Source organism: Cydia pomonella, chromosome 10, assembly GCF_033807575.1.
Source record: "Cydia pomonella isolate Wapato2018A chromosome 10, ilCydPomo1, whole genome shotgun sequence".
Classification (NCBI taxonomy): domain Eukaryota; kingdom Metazoa; phylum Arthropoda; class Insecta; order Lepidoptera; family Tortricidae; genus Cydia; species Cydia pomonella.
In genome coordinates this window covers 16,892,163-16,909,936 of record NC_084712.1, presented here as the reverse complement: position 1 = coordinate 16,909,936, position 17,774 = coordinate 16,892,163, and the positions used below count along the sequence as shown (strand labels likewise).

Genomic DNA, 17,774 nt, shown 5'->3' with positions numbered 1-17,774 from the left:
GCCAATAAATAGGGGGCTTCTGTTCTGCCGTCTGCAGTGCATACACGCTCCCTTCATACCAAAGAATCTACCATATTTCTTGCATCTAACTTTTCGTATTTTCCGGTGGGCTGATAGTTGGTAATGTTTTATGTTTTAGTATTCAAGCCGGGCGCTAGGACTCTACAGAAATCCTGAAGCGTCACAATTTTGAATTTATTACCCTTCCCTCTTTTGCACACTTCAACTATCAATAAACAAGCGAGGTATTAGAGTAGAGTAGTAACACTAGAGTAGTGTTAACGCTTTCACGCTCTGAGCCAGAAAATCGCTGCAGTTATCTTGGTCTAGCTCTAGATTTATTTTGTGGTGTAAGTGTTGGAAATGAATTATTATTAGTATTACAAGGAATGCGACAGAGATAATTTAGCACAGGCAATAAACGAATGAGACTACTTAAAATATACAGCACATACACAGGGTGACATTGTTATGTGTGACCATACGCTGAGGGGTGAATATGTGGGTCATACTGAACAACTTTTATTATGTGGCCAACCCCGAAAACAAATCAACTGTTCCATAGAACACATGTGATTCACCAAAATCACAGGACGGCAGATTTTTTTTCACGATTTCGAGGTTGGCGCCATAGTAAAAATTGTTCAGTACGACTAGACCGCGGGCCGGGAGCATATTTCGTCAGTCATCGCCTACCGGCTGATACTTTGTCAGATGATAGTTTAGATGCCGTTTTAAATTTAAAAAAAAACATCAGCCGGTTGTATCGCGGTGGAAAGACCGTCAGCTGTTATGTCCGCAAAGTATGCGTAAGGTGTAAATTGCGTAATCCGTTTATGGCGTTTCAGGCGTTTCACCTGATGAAATGCTACATACAAAGTTTCATGATTGGTTATTGCTATCTTAAAAAGGTAAAGCGCTTATTTTTTACGTGTTCTTGCGACCAGCTGACGTTCTTACCTCCGCGATATAACCGGCTGACTTTTTTTAAAATTAACAATAGCATCTCAACTATCTCTGACAAAGTATCAAACGAGAGGCGATGACAATTTTTATTTACTTATTTCCGTGGCTGTCATTCCTCAACCCACCCACGAAGCGGCACCTGACGTCCACGAGGGTTATACATAGCCGTTAACCACTATACGAGTTTTTCGCCCGGGAGGCGATTGGTCATGGAAATCTGTTCCAGGCTCGCGGTCTATATTCACAGCTCTGCGTATGGTCAGATGGTCACACATAACAATGTCACCCTGTATTGTGTTCGCACATTTCGCAGCTAAAGTAGCACTATACGGCCGTACATTATGCGAACTAGGTTGCGTCTGACATCCAATTACCACGAAACGTGTGGCGCTATCTACTTCATGTGTCAAATTGCAGCTAAAATAATTTGCACTATTTTACACCTGCATGCAATATTTATATTTATTTATATTTATATTTTATATTTATTCACTTAAATACAATGCAAGTTTACAGTATGTCATTACACCAAAGCACTTACACGCTAAATTATTAATTATACATAAAGAGAAAATATGTCAGTGAGAGAAATAATACCAATACTAAATACATTCACAAAAAATAATAATAATAATACTAAATAAAGATAAAAAAAAAATACTAATAAAACAAATCATGATTCATTCAAATTATTTAGGAACTGTTTGGCAATACAACATAATTGGGCAAATTTTCCGGCAAACATGTCAGCCTCCTCGTACTGAGTGAGCATTAAGTGCAGTAAAGATATTGCGAGCGTGCGAGCGGACACGCGCTGCAACAGGCCCGGCCGGCGGCGCGGCGCCACCGCCACGCAGTTCATATCCTGGGGGACTCTCACCGGAACCACCAATCTGATCCTCTCTAGCACAGCTGGGCAGTCCACTCTGTGGTGTACGATAGAAAGATAGTGGACTAACAACAACAACTTCCTCCTCATCCGAAGCGTGTCTAGCCCAACCATCCCAGAGACAAACAATGAAGGGTACAGGTATGGATAATACCCGTAGGCTTTGCGATACAACCAGCGGGCGAATTTACGCTGTACTCTTTCCACCATCAAGGAGTATTTAGCCTCGTAGGGATCCCAAATAACAGCCCCATATTCCAACCTACTACGGACATAGGCACTGTATAGAACCACAGCGACTCCGACATGGAACTGCTTCGACGCCCTCATGACGAAACCTAGGGTTTTACTAGCCTGCTTACAAATACCAGTTACGTATTTATGGAAATCCAGTTTAGTATCTAAGACTAAACCTAGGTCCCTAATTTCCTGAACTCTTTCCAAACCAACGTTCCCCAGGCTATAATCGGCTAAAAGTGGCGAGCGCTTACGTGAGAAGGTAATGACCTTGCATTTTGCTGTATTAAAAGGCAGCCGGTTTTCTACACTCCATTCAGCTGCTGCATTGATATCGCTCTGCAATGCAGCGCTATCCACCATACTACTGACGCCGAACAACAACTTTAGGTCATCCGCAAAAAGCAAACAATCAGCTGAGCGAATTGTGTCAGGCAAATCGTTTATCATTAAAATAAACAATGTAGGCCCCAGAGTACTGCCCTGACTCACCCCAGAAAGCGTGTAGTAATCATTTGATTCGAAGCCACCTACCCTGACAAACTGCTGCCGTTCGCCCAAGTAACTGGCGAAGAAACTTAAAAGCTTTGGCGTGAAGCCCAGCAGTGCCAGCTTCCCCAGCAAGATGTCGCTGTCAACCAGGTCGAATGCTTTCCTAAAGTCGAAATACGCAGCGTCGACCTGGCGTCCAGCGTCCATCTCACTGCTGACGTAGTCAGCTAGAGCAACTAGGTTTGTGGTGGTAGATCTGGCTTTGCGGAAACCGTGCTGACTGGGGTGCAAACGATCGGATACCTGTTGACTTATGTGCCGGTTAAGAGTCATTTCAAATATTTTACCAAATACAGACAGTACGGCTATGGGTCTGAAAGAAGTGATGTCCATATCGGATCCTCCTTTGGGAACCGGCGTAACTCTGGATTTTTTCCAACGCCTAGGATAAATTGATTCTTTAAACGAGAGGTTAAAAACGTACAACAAGGGAGTCACCAAGGCGGAAGCACAATCTTTAGCCAAAAACACGGGGATACCATCGGGCCCTCCAGAAGACCGCGGTTTAAGTTTTTGCGTTGCCGCTCTAAAGTCGGCCGCAGTAATGGAGGGGATCGAGACCGACCGAGAGTCACCAGAGGAGTGGGCTACGCGAGCCGCAGCTTCAGCGTCCAAGCGCGGCCTTTCCTGTTGGAACACCGAGCTGAAATATTTAGCGAAGGCGTCCGCCGCGTCCTGCCCGCTGATATCACGGCCCTCAAAAGTAAAAGATTTATCGCGGTGCTGCCTTTCACTTTTTTTATCTTTAATATATTCCCAGAATTTTACCGGGCAACTAATAATATTATTTTGCACAGCCTGTATATACAATTTATAAGCTCTACTGATCAGGTTTTTAACATGCGTTCTGTAATACTTAAACATATACCTATTGTAATCCTTCCCCTCCTGCCTAAGCCTCTTCAAATGAAAATACTTTAATTTGATATAACGAATTATTTCTGCAGTGTACCATTTCGGGTAAACGTATTGTGAATCGACTCTACAGCGGTTTCTTAAGGGGACGAATAGGCTAATACAGGAGTAGAGTTTCTCATAAAAGATCTCAGCAGCACTGTCAACTTCAGTGGCAACAAGGAGATCAGCCCAATCGATGGCGGCCAGGGCTGGGTAGAGCGCCCTGTAGTCAGCCTTACGCCAGTCCCAGTCCGGACAGCACGCATCGCGCGAGCGCGGAGCCGTAGGCGGCGGCGGTGGCGCGCCGCACGGCCACGACGCCGACACCACAAGTGGTGGGTGGTACGCATCCATTGACACTAGCAGCTCACTGCTACAAATTACGGTTAGCATTTTGTTGTCGAGATCACTCAGCACGAGGTCTAAAATGCTCCCATGGTTATTTTTTATACTATTATATTGAACTAGGTTACAAAAATTACAAAAAATGTCAAAATTTGTTTTTACGTTGGAATTAAACGAGTTAAGATTGAAATCACCGAGAAGCAATAAATTTAAGTCTGGATATTTACACACAGCATTCTCGATACAAGATAATACACTCATATACCGCTCCTCATTATAGCAGGGAGGCAGATACACAACACAACATAGAAATTTAAAATTCTTATAACTAACTATGGCAAGTAACAATTCCTTATCAGGTGTAAGGCCGTCAATATCATGCAGAACACGAATCGAGTAACACTCGCGTGCGGCCAACAGCACTCCGCCCCAGCCGGCATCCCCCGCGCGGTCACGGCGCACCACAGTCCACCCACTGGGAAAAAGCTCGCCGTCGCACACGGAGCTTGTTAAAAAAGTTTCAGTTAGTGCTATACAGTCGAAATTACATTGGGTTACATTACTGTGGAACATATCTGTTTTAGACCGCAAACCACGCACGTTTTGGTAGTAGAAATTTAATGTTTTAAACCGAGGAGGAGCCGCTGACGCGCCCCTCCCCGTGGCGCCCACGAAAGTTCTGCCGCCAATGCATCTTAGTATTATTTTATTTTACCTATTGGGATTGGCATAGAGAAATGATTGAGCCTAATAGAGTTGACATTCCATACAAGACTTTCCTTACGTATAAATTATTAATACCAAATAATTTGTATTTATGTTAAAACATCTCGCTTAAAAATGAACAGGTGTGTATTAAGGTTTCGCAACCCTAGCTTAAAAAATATTGTAAATAGGTTTTGATCTATGTATGGAGTGTCACTAGCTTACTTATTTATCTATCGTTTTGGTAATATTAGGGTGACTAGGTAGCTGAAGCGCTGGTGGCTCGTACCCAGTGAGTTTTTCGGAACTTATGTACCAATTATTAACTTATAGCCGCTAAGCCATTCTTGACTGGTAAGCAAGTATCGAAACTTGGTTGACTACAGGTGTAGATGCCTCAACTCGAATAACGTGAAAGAGTTTAAATAATAAATTTGACATGATGAATGATTAATGATTGCCATTGCCACACTTTATCATTGCAAATAAATGCCATGCAGTTAGCTTGGTCCGACTAATAATCGCGTGGTGGCTCCACTTGGACCACTTTACATACAATGTTTGATACAATTGCATACATCAAACTATTCAGACCATATGAAGCTCAGCACGCTACATACCCATCTGTCATCGGCGCTGCCATTATTTACGACGCGCGTGACGGGTCGGTCAGTCGACACACTGTATATACAGGAGGCAAAGGAAACTAGAGTAAACTTTAACACTTTTCTTCCTATATATCTCTCTCTCTCTCTCTCATTCTCCGTGGCTACTATCAAACTATTCAGACCGACTGAAGCTTAGCACGCGACATACCCATCTGTCATCGGCGCTGCCATTATTTACGACGCGCGTGACGTTTCGGTCAGTCGACACACTGTATATACAGGAGGCGGAGGAAACTAGAGTAAACTTTAACGAGGCGCAAAACGTTTCGGTCAGTATAAAGGAGGCGGAAGAAACTAGAAAGAAACTCTAACACTTTCCTTCCCATATCTTTCTCTTTCTCCTTGGCTACTATAGTCTGTTCGGGTTCCGCACAGACTCTATCAAACTATTCAGACCGGCTGAAGCTCAGCACGCGACATAACCGTCTGCCTTTGGCGCTGCCATTATTTGCGCCTGTGACGATTGGCTCAGTCGACACACTGTATATACAGGGCTCTAAGGAGACTATAGTAAACTTTAACATTTCCCGTATCTCTCTCTTCCTTCATGGCTACTATCAAACTATTCAGACCGGCTGAAACTCAGCACGCGACATACCAATCTGTCATCGGCGCTGCCATTATTTACGACTGTGACGATTGGTTTAGTTGACACACTGTACATACAGGGGCGGCCTAACTATAGTAAACTTTAACACTTTCCTTCCCATATTTCTCTCTCTCTTTGTCCATGGGTATTATCGAACTATTCAGACCGCCTAAAAGCTCAGCACGCGACATACCAATCTGTCATCGGCTCTGCCATTATTTACGACGCGTGTGACGTGTGACGACTGGCGTCAGTCGACGTATACTGTATATACAGGGGGCGGAGGAAATGACTCAATTTCTCTGAACTAACTTTGCATCAAGCCTAATTTGACGTAGTCTAGGCTAATCGCATTAGGACTCAACTTTCAAAATTTGTCAGAAATAAGAGTTACGTTTCAATGAGAAATCGTTGAGATTACAATACATCCTTTTCGCTATCTGTTCGTCACTTATAGAGATTTGTTACATGAACTTTATTAATTAATTGTTTATAATACGTTCAGGTGGTTACAAGCTCTTATGGAATTCTAATTAAATAAAACAACGAAAATAAACAGAAGGCCTGCCGAATATCGAAAATCAAAATGTAATTATCTGGCTCTCTATCGCCTCTTGCATATTCGAGCTACAGAGGGGCAAATGAACGAACGAACGAAGTGGTTCGCGGTAGATTTAAAATTCGATACAAGCGATGAATCACTACGCTCGTGAATTACTTCGTTAAGAGTCACGCGAACCTAGCCGTCGCTATACCTACAATCGAATTTACGCACTCATTTTAAAACGATATTCTGTAATAAATAGCACATTTGACATGGACATTCAAGTATAAGTACCTGTCTGGTACTAGTGTAGGGACTACGTCCTACATTCGCCCAAGCTTGGATGATATTAAATAAATAATGAAATATATTAAATTTAAGCTTTTACCGTTATACGCAATGTGCATTTTTAGTTAATAGCATACGTAACTAGGGAGTAACGGCCATCTAGATAGAATCAGTTCAGAGTAAGACGTCAACTCGACAAGTTGTCTTGTACCTTTTATCCCAAGTTGAGCTTGATATCGTATCGCTCCCTACGTGTTCTTTTGGTACCTATTATTTAAGAGTCATGCTTGACTATATATCGCTCCCTACTTGTTAATGTACTTTTTGCTGTCGTAATATCGATTAATTATTCTTACCGCATCTAAACTTTTATTTGCAACAATCACAACAATTTGTATATCAAACCCCACTAACAAACTAGTTCTTACAAACTTCTATTCACTCTATTTTCATAGTATACCAATTTTTAGTAATGATAACCAGTACCAGACATAGATATATGTTACATAAATATTCATGCCATGTTTCATGTAATTTAAGCATGTCGATTTAAAATGAGAGCATAACTTCGTTTGTAATGTTTGTATAGGAGCGGGTAGTTCGTGTGACTCTTAAAGCATCGATTACAGTATAAGCGGAAGGAAAACCGCACATTACACCCTTTTGCTCGTACCGGCTCATCCTGTATACGCTGGCTGGACGCCAACACTGATTTAATATCGGAGCGAATTGCGACAAGCAACATTACTGCGAGTCCAGAACGATTGAACTCTGCTTACAAATGTCCGGTTAAATTCAGAAAAGCTGATACTAATGAAGTTAACGAATTACATTAATCGTGTCAGCGCCCCAATAGACAGGTTGCATTTAAAAGTATTTTTTGATAAGATACCTATATATGTACTTGGAAATTGTAATCATTCAATGTTCGCTTGTATACTTTATCGTGGACGGCCACGGCCACGGCACGTTAATTAGCACCTAACAGGTATTAAAGCGATCATTCGTTCGTTTAGTTACCATAATGTTATTTTAAAAAAGCCATCTTTTCTTTTTCAACTTTTAAAATAAATGGATTTGTGGAATACAAAATGATGGCATACAGAAAAAGACAAAGCTACTGTAATAAAAACTACAAGAGAAAATGCGCTTAACTACTAGCAGATCAGATACGATAAAAAACCCTGGGATAATGATTCAAAATAAGGAGTAGTTAGATACCAAGACATACTAAGTGTCTAAGTGCCTAAGGGGCCTAGGGGCTCAAGTTCTCGAAATCCGGGCCTGCAGGTGTCAGGTACGGTGGCTTTGCATTTTTTGGAGGAAATGAGTATGCCCACACCTACCCACATTATTTGTCTTAATTTTTACTTTTAATTAATTTTAACTTATAAATTTATAATTGTGCTTATTATTAAATTTTCAATTATTTGCATATGTCGTGTCTTCGACTGAATACTGATAGGTTTTCTGTTGTCATGTTGTACCATACGTATTCTGGCAAATAAAGAAATTCTATTATGTTCTATTCTATTCAACAATACAATAAATACAGTACAATACAGTAATTTTCATTCGGCAAACCCAACCATCATAGGACCAAAGATCACTATTTCGCGACATCCTTTTTCAACGTTTTGCTGCTACTGCACGCGCGCTGGACGGACGCCAAATCAAATATAATAACAGAGCTAATTGCGACAGGCCAGTTTATGGGACGCGAGATGGAGTAACCACCTGTTGCTAGGACCGATAACTAATTACATAGGGTACCCACCTACCTATAATTCATACCCTGAAAAGTCACGTGGAAAAATATGTAACAACGTCACGTCATAACACCCAACTCACAACATTTTGTCTAAATATTCTATTTGCATCTCTTCCTAATGGTGCAATGACACTTGACTAGTTTGTTCGCCGCATGAAATCAATGACGTGTCTCGGTAACCTCATACTTTGATTTAGTTACCGCATTAGTCAAACAACCCAATGTGATTTCACCCTTAGGGTCCATTTAGACGGTGCGAGTTGCATTACATTGCGGTATTTGATCGGTCGGCCAAATTAGTTGTAACCTCAATAGCCCGCAATGTAACTAAAATGCGAGTTCGCATGCATTCTAAATCAGCCCTTAGTGTAGTGTTAAACTAAATACACCAATCATCATCAAATAAAGGATTTTTAATACAATAAAAACAGACATAACTTGGGAAACGCCACTACGGCGCCGCCATTGCCGCGATGCACATCTGTCAGTCCTTGCCGCGCTATAGTGATGTGAACATATCCAATACCGATTGTAGGCTGCACTCGAGAAAGCCTCATCATCAGTTATCAGTAGTAAGTAGAGACGTATTTCCGCGAATAAGGCAAACAGCATCAAAAAGATACGAAAAAAAAACTGTTGTACTATGTTAAAAGAAATTCATTTTGAGTACAGGCAGAGCAAACACCGCGGCACAAACCGAGTACGCGTTATGAATGTGTCATCGAGTCATTTAAGCACGTAACCTAGTATTTTGTGGGTGTGAACAGCGATCCGCCGAAGCGAGTAAAGACCAAAGTTTTTGCAAATCAATTTGAGCATAATACATTCATTCAAAAGTAGGCTATATCAGCTACAATTAGTAATGCATAACAAAATTAATAAAACACTAATTATATCCAAATTAATCACCACCCGTCAGAGCGTATTTAGCTAAGATTTAGTGACAATCGCATCATAAATATCTCACGTACTATCAAACAATCGGGTATCACCATGCCTCTATAAGCTAAAAAGAACTAAACAGAGCAAATAAAGATTTGAAATTTGAACCTTAAGGTGGAAAGGAATATGGTTTGAATTGCAATGGCAGCTAAATCTTGCGTCCATTTGCAAACTGACTTTAACTGATGGAGCGAAGCGACGCGCTATGATTATAATTAATGTGTCGTAACAAACACATGTGCTATAAACGTGCCTGTTTTAGCCAGGTTAAGTTTATAGTCACCTTTATCTGAAATTGAAATTATGACTGTACTTTGAAGATATCACATTAATTTTGTAGCAGCAGTTTTGAAGAGCAAGCTGGCAACGAAATTACAAATGAAAATGGAATAGTTCAAAGTTTGGATGGATACCTAAGTCGTAAATCAATGAAAGATCCGTTGGGTTCGAGGAGGCTTAGGTAGGTAGCTGTTTCGTTGCTAAAACGACCAAGCAGACCCGCCACCTTATAGGATGTACGATGGCACGTCTGAATCACGCACAAAATGATTACTTTATCTCTCCTTTAATTTAAAAATGAGATTAGAAACCAAAGTAAAGAACAAATATTGAAAATTCCAATAGCGGTCTGAAGTTATTTTTCCAGTTTTCAATTATACCTTCAATCCTATTACAACTAATGTAGAGGATTTCGAGTGGAAAAACCGTGTATCCAGTCGAGTGATTCTAAACCTGAGGTTCAATACCCCAGAGCTAAGTTTGTTTTGTTACACGTTACATTTTTTAACCTCCGTTAACTTCGGGGTATGGCTAAGTACATTTAAGGAAACTGGCATTGCTATTTTTTAGTTATTATTATTTTACTTTCTTCGTAAAAAGTAATTAATAGCGTTGTTGTAACATTATTATTTAAATCCACCAAACAATTGAAAACTATGACATATCAATGACATTTTGAATATCGATCCTACTTGCGTTTAGTAGCAAATGTATAAACTCATACTAAACATTAATCAATATGTAAACAGCCCCTAAGTTCAGAAAAGAAGAACTTCGCCACAAATGCAAGAGTTAGAAGCGACGTAAAAGATTGTAGACGGCAATAGACGGTCTTCCCACACACATTGACCTTAGACTGTCTAGTTCTTAATTTACTAGGTACCTGTTTCTTGAGATCAGTAAGGTCTCCAGAAAGGTCCAATTCCACGTCGTCTCTGCCCACGACGCACAGCGCCAGCTTCTTCACTATCACCTTGCGGGGATCCGAGGCGTCTGTGGAGAACAAATATTCTCAGATTCTCCAATCGAAATGAAACTGTCGTGAGACATAATGGTTAGTATAATTATACTATTTAACTAGTTAAGAGGCTGGCAATACTTAAACTTGCACGCTGTCTATTTGTATCGGAGTAAATGAGATAGCACTGTCGTATTTTACTGGGCCTGGACAACTATTGAAATACCCATAAGTCAAAAAAATAATGACATAAAACCGTTTAATGGTGCTTTTAATACCAATCTTTTCCATAATTTTCTATCGAGCAGATTTCGTTCAATCATGTATCGAATACGGCCACGGTCTTTAAAATATAATCAATATTAAATAGTTTTTCTTAAGTAACATAAATTTCAAGGACAATGGATGTTGACAGGCCCTTAAGCGAATATTACGGCTTATCTCACGTGTTTTTAGTCACTCGCGCGTCGTGTTTTGGAGATCCTAGTGGCTGTAGCACGGTACCTTTTTATCACTTGTCACTATGCCTCCTTATAGCAGCCCGCGGCGCTATATCAGCCGACGATAGCTCAATGGAGAAGGCACCGGGCTGTCGCCACCACTCCTACTGCCAAAACCGTGACCACGGCCCTCTACGTCGCCGCGTGAAGAGGAGCGAATACGATACGCGAGGAGATAGCTAAATAAACTACTGATGCGCACAAACTCACTTTTATTTAACGCGATACAAGGTATAAAAATACTCCTACAATCCCTACTACGCGATTGAACCGCTTCTGGTTCTCTTCCGGTTGGTTTCTTCTTGGTTTTCTTGAGGCTTCTTGTTGCTGGATCACTCGACGACTGACTACGATTTCACTCCGTTCCTTCCTCGCTTATATACGAATTTCGTAGAAAAGGAACACCCTTACGATAAGGAGATAAGACGCGTTTCGATTCGTTCTGAATCAAGCCCTCTGATTGGTCGGTTACTTGATTCGGCTTTGTTCGGGTTAAATCGTGTTATCTCGTTATCGTTTACATAACTATAATTCTCACAAATATCTAATTATTGACTTAAATATTGCATAACACGCTAACTCGGTTTCTAGGTCAGTGAAACAAAACAATAACACCTGTCCGACTTGCTTACTTCACGAATACAAAGCCTATTGTTCGTCCGCACTCGGAACAATAGCCCGTTTCTCGACGGTTTACGGCATGCTATTATCTAATAGCTAGGATTACGATAATATGACCTATATTAGGGTGTTAAGCAATTCACGCTCTACGATTATACGTAACATTCATTAGTCTAATTAAAGTAATTACTGCGATAATAACCTAAATATGTGCGTCTCATAGTACAACTGAGCGTAATCGAATTCTGTACGGGAAATTGACTGACCAATCACGATCGAGATTTTCTGTCTCGCTGTTTTTTACCTTTCCTTGTCTTTATTTGCATGTGATTGGCTATAATTATGAACCAATGAATAAGTTTTCTTTATTTTCTTATTCCTTCGTCCATCTCGCTCTTCGAATAAGGATTTGGGATTTAGGGTTTGCGTGACCTAAATATCGAATAATACCTGATATAACGAACGATTACATAATTCTTATGTCTAATAACAATCTAATTATATATTTGCCCTACCTAACGGATAAAATCTTTATTTCGAATACAGCCTTAATCGTATTTCAACTTAACTAATCTTAGCGTCATCTAAGTTTCTGGTCGCGTCGCTAACATTTTGTCCCCGCAGTCGAAGACTCCTGGTGCATGGGTTGCGACGCGATGACCGCCAGTCTGCAGCTCGGCCTGCGTAGCGTCCCGTGCCTCGTCCTGACGTCTGCGGAGCGGACCCGTCCATCGGGGCCTGGATAGACGACCTCGACGACTCCTTTGGGCCATACGCTGCGAGGTCCATTGGGTTCAGCGATGATGACCACGTCTCCCGGCTGGATCTGTCGTCCTCCCTCGTCGGACGATTTACGTGGTGCTAACAGTGGGAAGTACTCTTTCGTCCAGCGCCGCCAGAAGTGGTCTGCGAGCGCCTGTGCAGCCTTCCACTGCTTCTTGTCGTTCTCTTCGTAGACTCCGATCATAGGTAGGTTTGCGTTGTGCAGTAGTAGAAAGTGTGCCGGTGTAAGACTTTCCTCGGATTGCGGGTCGACGTTAACGTGTGTGAGAGGTCTTCTATTAACGATATTCTCGATCTCTGCTAATAGTGTTTCGAAGACTTCTGTTCGCGGTGCTCTTGTATGGAATGTGTACGCCATTGCCGTCTTCACGGTACGCACCATGCGTTCCCAAGCTCCGCCTGCAGAGGGATTACCAGGCGGGATGAACTTCCATTCCATCCGATGATGTAGACCGTAAGCACGTAGCTGTGGTAGCCACTGCTTATATGCTTCTCGTAGCTCCGTTGATGCCGCCTTGAAGCATGTCGCGTTGTCGCTGTACATCGTGTGTGGCCATCCTCGTCGCGCAGCGAATCGTCGTAGGGCGAGTAGCGCGCTGTCCGTCGACAAACTATGCACGCTCTCCAGATGGATGGCTCTGGTGACTAGGCATGTGTATAAACAGACCCAGCGTTTTTCCCTTCGCCGGCCTATTGTCACGTACATGGGGCCTAGATAGTCTTGCGCAGTGTAGGTAAACGGTCGTTGATAAGCCTGTAGTCGCTCGGGGGGTAGGTCTCCGAAGGGCTGCGCTCGCGGTGAAGCTCGACGTAGCTTGCAAAGTGCGCAGTCTCTCGCTACAGCTTTCACTATCGGTCGTAGATGCAAAATCCAATAATCTTGACGTAACTGATTTATCACGGCTTCATTATGTATGTGCGCTGATCGTCTGTGGGCTCTCTGAATCAGCAATCGAGTAAATGAGTCTCTGCCGTCCAGTATTATCGGATGTAGTGACGTGTAGAGTACTGGAGCGTTGCCCAATCTCGTTTTCATACGTAGCACGCCGTCGTCGCATAACTCTGGTGCTAGCGTATATAGCTTCGATTTCCTGTCGATTTCGCGTCCGATGTGCAGAGTATATTTCGTAGCAGCTCTCGGTGTCTCGTACTGTCGCGGTATGCGTAGCGTAGCTACATGTTTCAGTGCATTCAGCCACTGAAAAAAGTCTTCAGCTTCTTGGTATGGTAGCGGTGCGTCCCAATCCGTTCCTTTTGACCAAACTCGCTGAAATATTATCTTCGCGCTTATCACGAATTGAGCGATAAGTCCCATCGGGTCGTAAATTGACATTATCGCGCTGAGTAACTCTCGTTTCGTCGGTGGTCGCTCGTGATTCTTTACTGCGTCCGGTACGCGCAGCATCTTCGTATTGTATCCTAGAGTATCGGTGCTAGGATCCCAAGTCATTCCTAGAACGGTCTGTTGCTTCTCGCCTAGATGCGTCGGTTCTTGTGCGTGAAGCTCTGGCTCGATGCTCGCTAACAGTCGCTCGCTGTTGCTCGCGTAGCCTCGTAGGTGAAAGTTTCCCTCGGCGTGAGAGTCTCGTACCTGCGATGACACTCTCAGTAGCTCGTCTTCAGTCTTGTAGGACGCCACATAATCATCCATGTAATGATTATTGTGTATATCGTAGACCGCCTCTGGATACTTGTCCTCGTTGTCGGTTGCGTTACGATTGCGCACTGAATGCGCGAGAAACGGTGATGATACGTTTCCGAAACAAACTCTGTTTAGCTTGTAGACTTGCGGCTCCATGTCTCTTCTCGTACCTCGCCACAAGAATAGCTGGCTCTGCTGGTCTTCGGCTCGAATCTGGATTTGCAGAAACATCTCCTGTATATCTGCTACTACTGCGAAGCTCCATTCGCGAAACCTCAGTAGTATACCCAGTAGGCTTTTTAGCAGGTCTGGTCCCGCTAAAATATAGTCGTTCAGACTATTTCCTTGACTTTTCGCGGCACAATCGAATACGGCTCTTCCTTTGCCTTTATTCAAATTAAAAACACTAAAGTGCGGCAAAAACCAAGTCTTATCGGTTTGCGGTGGTTCCATAATACGCTCGGCATATCCTTTTTTCAGCAACTTCTGAATCTGGGCTTCGTAGTCCTCTGCGAAGTCCTTGTCGCGACGCATTCTCGTTTCCAAGCTATGTAATCTTGAACGCGCCATAGCGTAGCTCGGTGGTAGCTTCACGTCGTCTGACGCCCATAGCTGGCCAACCTCGTAGCGATTTCCAACTTTTCTCACGGTTTTATTAAATATATCGATGGCTCGTTGATCGCTCGGACTCACGTTCTCCTTTTGCGTTACGCCTAACGCCTCGATCGACCAATGTTTCTTCACTTGCTCGTTGAGATCTTCATTCCCCATACGGCAGTGTAACACGGTTTGCTCGTTCGTACGAATGATGCGTGGCATTCTACCGAAAAACGCCCAACCTAGTGGTGTTTTCATAGCGCACGGCTCGTTCTCGCCGCCCTGCCTGATTTCCGTCGGTGTAATCAAGTGACTATAATCACCTCCGATTAACATCTGTGGTACGCCTGTTCCGACGTAGCATTCGTCGCCTAAGTCCGCCAGATGTTTATATTTGAGTAGTTGCTCCTTATTGAGCGACTGTGACCTGATTCCTAGGCCATCTACGGTCTTGACGGTAATCTCGTGTTCGGTACCTCCTTTCGCCGGTCTCACGGTGGCCTTAACAGTCTGTGTTATCGACGTGTGCTTGAGATTCCTTATTCCTCGAATACATAACGGCTCGTCTTGACCCACTGCACCTATCTCATCAGCAACATCTTGATCGATCATCGACAATGTCGATCCGTCGTCGATAAAAGCGAAAATATGCGCTGTTCCTTGCGGGCCTGTTACCGTTACAGGCAACACTTTCAACAACACGTTGTAGTTCGGGGTCGATGACACGTAGACTCGTGGTTCGTTGTCCTCTCGTTGCGTAACTTGCGTAGATTGCTGCTCTTGTGCCGCCGTCGGCTCGATCGATGCCGTAGTAACTCGCGCTACGGCCGCTCGTTGCGTAGCATGAGTCATCGCCATCGCGGTATTATCACGGAGCTCCTGCGTCGTCTCCGCGTGGAGCAGACGATGATGCACGTGCGGACAGCCTGCCACACCGCACCCTTTCGCCTTGCACTGTATTTTGAGGTGCTTCGCGTCCATGCACCTATAGCATATTCGGTTGAGCTTTGCCCACTCCCATCTTGCGCCTATGCTTTGTGCGGCTAGCTTGCGACATTCCGGCGTTGAATGATTGCCGCCGCAATACAGGCACGTCGACTTCGATGTACTGGCTTGACGCGTCGCATACGTCACCTTCTGTGCTGTGGCGTATCGACCTCCGGGTGTGGTAGCGGGAATCGGATAACGCGGCGCGGATGTATTCGTACGAGTGCCGGTCGCGCGCGCGTTCGGTGCTGCTGACGGTACCTGCGCACGCCTCGGGGCTGCGCGGGCATGACAAAACGCCATTTCTTGTTCACTTTCCTCCATCAGAAAGTCAGCAAGTTGCAGGATCTCGGGTTCGTCGGTATCACGATGATTGCGTGCGTAGTCGCACCACCTGCTTCGAATATGGGGCGATAACCGGTCCGTTACTTCGCGAATCAGCAACGGGTTGTCGGCGTAGTGTCTCCGATCTATATCCATAATAGTGGACACTATGTTCATAATTTTGATTGCGAAGCTGTTGAGATCGTTCGCTGTAGGTCCCAACGCTGGCAGCTTGCGCAAATCTTCGATTGCTCTGTCTAGCAATACTTCGCTCCGACCAAACTGCTTTTTTCAGTATTCGAATAATCATATCTGGACGAGTTGCGGTCGATAGGACGTGTGACACACATGTCTTCGCGTCCCCGCGTAGCGCCATACGCAGTCTAGCGACGTTCTCGTAGTCGGTAAACTTGTATCTTCTCGACGTCTCGGTGTACGTGTTGTAGAAACTTCGCCACTCACTCACATCTCCGTAGAAGTGAGGTAGTTCGAAGATATCCTTCGGTGCCGGTCGAGCCGCCATTTGCATCTTCTCGAATAACTGCAACATAGACTCCGCTACGGTTCCTTCCTGAGTGAGCTGTGTACGCTCCGTGTGCGGCGTACGTGGCTCGATCGGTGGCGATAACGATCGCCGACGGTCCTCGCGGCTCGGTGAGCGACGTCGAATATGCCTCTCTTCCCGCGTGGAGCGCCTTGGAGTCTCGTAATCCGGTGGGGGCTCGTTGGCTAACCTCTTCTTGGACTTGACGGGCTCGGTTAGCGTCTTGTCCTGCGATTCGTCGATCCATGTCAGGATGCGCTGGTGTTGCGGTCCGATTTCGCTCCTATCGGATGCCGCGTCGGATTCACTGGCTTCTGCACGAATTTGCAGCTTCTGGGCTTCCAGCCTCTTCTTCACTAACTCGGCTTCTAACTGCAGCTCCTTCTTCTGAATCTCCGCTAGCCGCTCGCTCGCCTCCAGCTCGGCTTGCGAGAGTCTGGCCTCGATGACGGTACTCGCTTGTGAGCACACGGACTGCGCACGGGTGTGCCTACCCGGAGTGCTCGCCTCCTTTGGAGTATCCTTCGGTCGTTGCGATGTGGTAACGTCTTTAACCACTGTCTTCGAATGACGTAACGGGATCGGTGTAGGTCTCGCAAGACGTCGCAGGCGTTTGTTCAGGTCCCTTCGCCATAGCAACATCGTATCTTGCGAGGGAGACCTCGGTGGCCTCTGGTAGACGTCGTCGATCGATAATGTAGCCGCTGCGCCTAACGGTTCCGCGCTAGCAGCTCGATGGGTGACCGCTGCCGCGTCGGCCGACTCGCCAGGGGGGAGGGGAGGGCGCTCCGCGTCGGCGTCCTCGGTCCTCTCAGCGTGTTCGCGGGCAACCTCACGATGTTGGGCCGCCGCCGCGCCTTCGTCTAGGAAACGCTGCCTGTCTTCGTCGCTCTGTACCGACGTAGCCTTCTTGGTCCGAATTATCGGCATCTTGACGATGTGAAACGATGGGGTTCTTCACGCAGAGTAGAAGCTGATCTCGACGGTCTTGATGGGCTGACAGTTGATCCGGCTCGAAGGACCAGGAAAATATAGCAGCCCGCGGCGCTATATCAGCCGACGATAGCTCAATGGAGAAGGCACCGGGCTGTCGCCACCACTCCTACTGCCAAAACCGTGACCACGGCCCTCTACGTCGCCGCGTGA

General features: G+C 44.6%; 2 protein-coding genes across 3 annotated transcripts in view; one reads left to right on the top strand and one right to left on the bottom strand.

Moving 5' to 3' along the window:
• The window catches only part of LOC133522305 (oxidoreductase-like domain-containing protein 1), a 76,352-nt gene that overhangs the window by 51,719 nt on the left and 6,859 nt on the right, over positions 1 to 17,774 (top strand). The gene's annotated exons all lie outside the window — the stretch shown is intronic.
• The window catches only part of LOC133522302 (rho GDP-dissociation inhibitor 1), a 33,883-nt gene that overhangs the window by 11,289 nt on the left and 4,820 nt on the right, over positions 1 to 17,774 (bottom strand). For both annotated transcript variants that reach the window (XM_061857591.1, XM_061857590.1), the window contains exon 3: positions 10,556 to 10,665. In XM_061857591.1, coding sequence (XP_061713575.1) covers positions 10,556 to 10,665 — 110 coding nt within the window. The remainder of the gene's footprint in view (positions 1 to 10,555; positions 10,666 to 17,774) is intronic.